The sequence below is a fragment of the Platalea leucorodia genome (assembly GCF_965183815.1).
Source record: "Platalea leucorodia genome assembly, chromosome: 11".
NCBI lineage: Eukaryota > Metazoa > Chordata > Aves > Pelecaniformes > Threskiornithidae > Platalea > Platalea leucorodia.
The window spans coordinates 17,427,904-17,434,410 of NC_138833.1; the positions used below are offsets into that span (position 1 = coordinate 17,427,904).

The 6,507-nt window shown below is 40.6% G+C and overlaps 1 protein-coding gene across 5 annotated transcripts in view; it reads left to right on the plus strand.

Annotated features, from left to right (window-relative positions):
• TCERG1 (transcription elongation regulator 1) overlaps nucleotides 1-5,550 on the plus strand; it is a gene marked incomplete at its 5' end in the record, with an annotated part of 35,398 nt that extends 29,848 nt beyond the window's left edge. For 4 of the 5 annotated variants that reach the window (XM_082324510.1, XM_082324511.1, XM_082324513.1 and 1 more), the window contains 5 exons: nucleotides 323-505; nucleotides 1,580-1,759; nucleotides 2,730-2,813; nucleotides 3,070-3,170; nucleotides 4,413-5,550. In XM_082324510.1, coding sequence (XP_082180636.1) covers nucleotides 323-505; nucleotides 1,580-1,759; nucleotides 2,730-2,813; nucleotides 3,070-3,170; nucleotides 4,413-4,614 — 750 coding nt within the window. In that variant the 3' untranslated portion in view covers nucleotides 4,615-5,550. The remainder of the gene's footprint in view (nucleotides 1-322; nucleotides 506-1,579; nucleotides 1,760-2,729; nucleotides 2,814-3,069; nucleotides 3,171-4,412) is intronic. The other variant, XM_082324512.1, reaches the window with a different exon arrangement.
• Between the last annotated feature and the right edge of the window lie 957 nt (nucleotides 5,551-6,507).

Genomic DNA, 6,507 nt, shown 5'->3' on the forward strand with positions numbered 1-6,507 from the left:
CTGGGCTAACAAATAGTGATACTACTCTCCCCCATCCCCCCATTATGCAGTTTGTCACTGTACGCATACCGCGTGCTCCTGAGAATAGTTGTTCTGTGATCAGCCTTGTACCAAACTTCTCTTTCCCCCATGTAAAGCCTATAATGCTTCAACATAGCTGTTGAAGGAAAATTTTGTAATCCATAGATCTCAAATCACTTTGAAGTATTTTGTTCCAAGATGCCTTTAGTTTGATAACCTTTTTATTTACTTACCTGTCCAATGAAAATGTGAAAGGTGTTGTATTGTTTTTTATTGAGAAAAATTCGTTCTTATGTTTCAGAATTTAGATTCTGAAAAAGAAAAGGAGCTGGAAAGACAAGCTCGCATTGAGGCGAGCTTGCGTGAACGCGAAAGGGAAGTCCAGAAAGCTCGTTCGGAGCAAACCAAGGAAATTGATAGAGAACGTGAGCAGCACAAACGGGAAGAAGCTATACAAAACTTCAAAGCGCTTCTGTCTGACATGGTGAGATACGGACAGGCTTTCTCAGCTTGTCAGTGCATTCTTTTTCTAATTGTTGCACTACGTAAAAGCTTTTTGGCATTTGTAGGTAAGTTTATATAGAAATAGAATCCTGTTGTCTTCTCCCCCCTCCCCTTCACTCGCGGCTGGGAGTTTTGCCTTGGTTGGAACAGAACGCTTTGCCTTTAGCGTTCCTGTTCTGGCATCGTGCCCAGGCAGTTAGTGGACAGCATTATTCCTGCTGTGTTTCTCTGGAGTCTCACAGGGGATGGCAGATTTTCAGTCATGCTACTGTAAACTTCTGTATGTCTGTTGGAAAATTAGATGTTGTTGAGCATTAGGAATAGTCCCCTTATTTTTGCATTGTCTCTTCTTCATGCTCCAAACACAGCGCCTTTGTCTTACTGTTTCTCTGCTGTGTTGTATGTTTACTTTGTTCTGCTGGTGAAGCTAATCTGTGAGAGAGCGGTTCCTGTGGCAAATGTCCTATTAAGAGGACAGGATTAGAGTTTTCACCAGTATGCGTACTATGCCCTTGCTCCCTGGTGTAAGATATGGAATCCAAACACATTACTAGTGCTCAGTTCCACGTCTCAGCACTGAAATCTTTATAAGGGGGCAGGATATAAACGGCTCATCACTCTGGTCTGGTGGTATAGCCGGTAACATAAAGCAACAGCTCCTTGAGGATGCTCTCCAGAATAGAAGCAAGGCACTGCAAAGCTCCTAGTGTCTCTTTGGAAATAATTTTCTCTGAGGCTGCCTTTCCAGACAACTTACGGTTAATATAGTATGTTACGCACAGAGGAGGAGCTCTTTTTGAGAGAATACTGAGCCAGGTCAGTGGGTTATCTCCATCTGTATTTGAACTGATGCAAAGTAATTCCTTCTGCTGCTGCCTGTTTAGCATTTGTGGGGAGGCTACTAGTCTCTTACTTAAAAGCTGGTTTGGTTTTGGTTTTTTATCTTTAATTTAAACCTTAACTAAAGAGAAATAAAAAAACCTAAGTAGTATGTAAGAAATATCAGTGAAGTGTAGAAAAAATGCTTTAAAAAAAAAAAAATCTTTTGGCTCAGGTGCGTTCTTCAGATGTGTCATGGTCTGATACCAGAAGGACTCTACGCAAAGATCATCGATGGGAATCTGGCTCCTTGCTAGAAAGAGAAGAGAAAGAGAAGCTCTTTAATGAACACATTGAAGCACTTACCAAAAAGAAGAGGGAACACTTTAGGCAACTTCTGGATGAAACTTCAGCGGTAAGAGCTGTATATATTCAAACTTCAAATCTTTGCCAGCCTATTGTGATTTATCTTTTTCTAGTTTTCTGTCACACAATCTGATTTGTTTGTTTTTATTTCCAGGGCCCCTTTGCTTCACCACTATGTTTTCTTCTTCGTAACAAACTTTGTGCATTGTGTTTTCTTACCTGTGTATCTTGAGTGTTATTTTGGTTTAACATACAGTTCATTTACGTTTAAACTTCTAATCAGTGATCTTTTTGTCTCCTGCAGGATGTTACATTTCTTCAATGCTGAGTTATTTGATGCTCTTTACTATATGGCATCTTGCTCTTTCAGATATCCAGTGTGTTTGTCTTAATGAATATCAGTATATAATCTTACAAAGTTCATCTGTTTTAATGTTCTCCTGGTTTATCTTGTGCTACTGAATCTGAACTTTTATTCTGTGTAATGGGATGGAGATCTATCACCTATTCTGTGTATTGTGGGATTTTACTGAGTCTTGCTCTTTTTTTAGTTACGTGCCAATTTCAGTCAGCTTGCTTTCAACCCGAAAGTTTTTACCTCACTTTTTAATGCATTAGTTAAAAGCACTTAGAACATCAGGCAGATTTTTAGTGCGGTAGAATAAAAGGGAAGACGTGTAACTCTGAAGCAAGTTTTCTGTAGGTAATTTTTAACAACACATTTATATACATAAATATGTACTAGAAAAAGACTTTGGGATGTAAATGGTGCTTGTGAGGACTTTGATCTGGAAATGCAATCTCCAAAATACTGAAGAAAAGTAAATATATAAAATCAACTAATTAAAAATACAAATGTAGTAGTATAAATAATCAAAATCCAACACTTAAAAATACAGCAACAACTTTGTCAGTGGACTTGGGAGATATTTAAAAGCTTCAGATGTAGTAATATTTACATTCCATATTCTTAGAATCTAATTTTCTTTTAATTTAACTATTTTTGCTTCTTTTGAAAGATAACTTTAACATCAACATGGAAAGAAGTGAAAAAAATCATTAAAGAAGATCCAAGGTGCATTAAATTTTCTTCGAGTGACAGGGTAAGTGGTTTGCATCACTTGCTAACTTTCAGTATATTGCAGGATACAGAGAAAATAAGTTAATGGCTGCTGGAGTGGTTTCTGCTTTATGTGAACAGAAGTATTATTGTTTAAATAAGATTTTTTTTTTAATTAAAAATGTAAAAGATAAGGAAAAATATAATTAACATGTAATTATTGCTTATGTTCAGTATGTTAAGTTGCGTGAAGTATTTAACCTGCATCCAGTGTTTTAAGCTTATCTTTTTTCTTTCAGAAAAAACAAAGGGAGTTTGAGGAATACATTAGAGACAAATACATAACTGCCAAAGCTGACTTCCGAACACTATTGAAAGAGACCAAATTTATAACATACAGGTGTGTAGCATAATGTCAACAAAGGACTAATCTTTTTATTGTGCTTTTCCATCTAAATGGAAACAAACTGATGTCTGTTTTTTCCCCCAGCATAAGGTGATGTCAAGTTACACTTTTACAACCTTTCATAACCTGGCCCAAAAAAAAAAAAAAGTCTGCAGCAGCTAGAGACCTCTTTTTGCTTTATTTTGACATTTCTGCTGCTGACTAACAAGTTATGAAAATCAAACCAAGACAGGTTTGAGGTTCTCTTTGGCTTCGGAATGGTGTTCTGTGAAGAGTGCTCTGCGCTGTCAGGCATTAAATGCATTTTGTGGTGAGGGCCATCTTTCATGTTTGTAGTAGTCCTTGGTTTAGACTCAGGAGGGATCAACACTGAAGTGAGGACTCTGTTTCAGGACTGTGGAGTAGACAGAAAACAAATATTGCCTCCATTGAAATTTTATTAAAAAAGCATAAATAATTTGCCTGGGTTTTGTGGGAGGATGTCATTGACAGGGTGTGCCTTACAGGTGAGTAGATTTACAAAGTGGTTGACTTTTTCACTCGGCTTCAGGGGATGGTAAGGCTGATGTAGAATCTTGGGTATGGACCAAAACAAGTTTCCTATCAGAAACATGAGTTCGCTTAAAAAGGAGAAAATGAAATTAAGTTTTTTGGATCCTAATGAACCGCATGGTTCCTTTGCGGACAGCGCTGTAGTGTATTGGAGTTCTGGTTTCAGGTGGTGCTGCTGTCAGCGAGCTGGATGACGCTGCTCTAAGCTGGTGTTGTGGACACAGTTAATCAGTCAAGCCGGACCGCAGCTGAGACTTCCACATCCAAATTCTGATTGCCTCATTCAGATGCTGAAATTAAAACTCTGATGTATTTTTTTTTTTGTCCCCTCTAGGTTTTAGCGTTTGTGTAGTGCTGTACAAGGCCATTGCAGCCAGACATGGGTCTTCCATGGTGCTTAATTCATGTAGCCCAAATGTAGACAACAAGCCTTTATTTCCTGTGCATAGAGTACTGTTGATGTGCCTAGTCCTAACCTAAAGCAACATCTTTCTAGCCAAGAAGACAGGCAGGTCTCTACACTCTTTCCCTGCTTTGCCTTTCATTGACTCTACCTGTGCTTTCTTATGGTGAGGGCAGCTTCTGTGAGCTTGCAGCAGCCACCGCCAGGAGCAGGGTGGGTTCCCGGGCCGTTCTGTGCGTCCCGGACCACTCTTAGGTGGTAATTCTTACGCTTGCTTTCAGATCCAAAAAGTTGATCCAGGAGTCAGATCAGCATCTGAAAGATGTAGAGAAGATATTACAAAACGACAAGCGATATCTGGTACTTGACTGCGTACCAGAAGAGAGACGCAAACTCATTGTGTCCTACGTAGATGACCTGGACCGTCGAGGCCCACCTCCACCACCCACAGCTTCAGAGCCTACAAGACGAACAACAAAATAGTTATGAAATACTCTTAAGCCAAGGGTATCTGTTAAATCAAAAAGCTTGCATGAGCCATCTGTCAGGTTTATACATATACATTACCGTGAATATATTGCAAAACCATCTGAGGAGCAGAGGAAGAAGCAGCATTTGTGAACATAAAATGGTCTCAGGGGGTTGGGGGGAGAAGACCAACAACAGAAAACCCATGTTAAAGGTATTTATGAGTTTCTTTGGGGCGTGACTGACAAAAATCCAAACATGGGGGCTGTTTGGTAACTTCAGATCTCAGAGCAATGCAGTATCTGTATATGAGGTGTGGATGTCTGATATTTGGAGGCATTCTTCTCAGCAGTGTCATACATGTGAGTCTTAAGGATGACCATGCTTGTGGTTTGAACTTGCACTGCGTGTGTCCCACCAGCTTCCCCATGGTTACCCGCGGTCCCTGGCTGAGGAGGTGAAATGCTGTCTGATTATTGATTACTGAAGGCCGCGTTCTGGAAACACAAGTTCCAGTTCTCTGCTTGCTTTCACCCTTGTAAATGGAACTAAATCCATTAAAGCCAGAGTTAGAACCGAGAGAGGAGAACTAGGACTAAGAGACCAAATTAAATTTGTTCACAGGTCTGCTTTGTTCCTTACCCTATCCATGAATTAGACGCAAAATCAGGTTGCTCTGCCCAAGTGAAGATTTGTCTAATAATTTTTACTCGAAGTTGGAAACACTTGGTAAATAACAGTGGTTACTGGAGCAGAACAGGACGGTTGTATAAACACATTTTTATTTACGATAAAGTGATCTTTACATACTTCTGGATTAGACTGTGGATTTCCCCTCTGGGCAATTCTTGTAAACTATACTCCTGTTTTGAATGTTAAACTTGTGTTTCTAAAGTTTAATTTTGAAATGTTGGGATTGTTCAGTTTATGTATTTGAACTACAATAAACCAACCCTTTTTATATATGGATTGTACAGGCCTAATACCAGTTTTTGTTGGATTTTGTTGGACTTGTGAATTTAAGAGTAAAGCAAACAACTGAAGTCATATCATGTAAATTCTTGGCTGTGTTTGGCAAAACAGTACCTGAGGCAGTGCGCGACATCGGATTAAACTTCAGCAGCAGCATTCAGGTCAGCGTACGTGCAATGGGGTGCCAAGCAAAATTATTTTCTAGTTTAGTTCTTTAGTCTTTTGCTTAAATATGACATGGTAGGGATGGTGGTGTCAAAGTATTTCCTTCTGTTTCTTCTGTATTTGACATGGATCTCTCCCTCTGAGCTGAAGGGTGGGGAAGGATTGATTCTTCCATGAGAAACTGATTTTCCCCCCTCCCCAGCAGTTACTCTTTCAGTGGCCAGCCGTTGGGACTTGCAGTCTGAGCACCAAGACGGAAGGTTGTTCACAAAGATTTAGACAGCTTGGGAGGGATTTGTACTGCTGACATCTGAAACATGGTGCTTGTAGTAAGAACGTACTCCCGAAATTCAAGGCAAGCATCCCTCCTCTCAGTGCCTGCCCGCTCCGTCAGTGTGGTGGTACCCAAGGCATCGGAAACCAGCGCAGGGCAACGCCTTTGCTGGGAGTGGAAGTGGAGTGAGGAGGATTGTAGCTTGCGTAAGGCCAAAGATGTTAGACCCTGTGGGAAGTGTAGTTCCCAGCTGGAAAGTGCAGTCCTGACTGTACGCCTGCCGCAGGAGCGGGGGGGGCTGCGGAGCGCTCTGCAGGGCCCGTGGGGAGCCCTGCCTGCCCGTGCTGTTGGACCTGGACAAATCCCACAGCTGCTGCTGATAAACTTGTGTTAGCAAGTCGGACCCTCAGCAGTTGTCTTAATTTTTAACAAGTTCTTGATGTTTGAATGTCAGATGTCTCGAGCGTTTTGGATTACCTGCTTCAGGCAGATAGAGT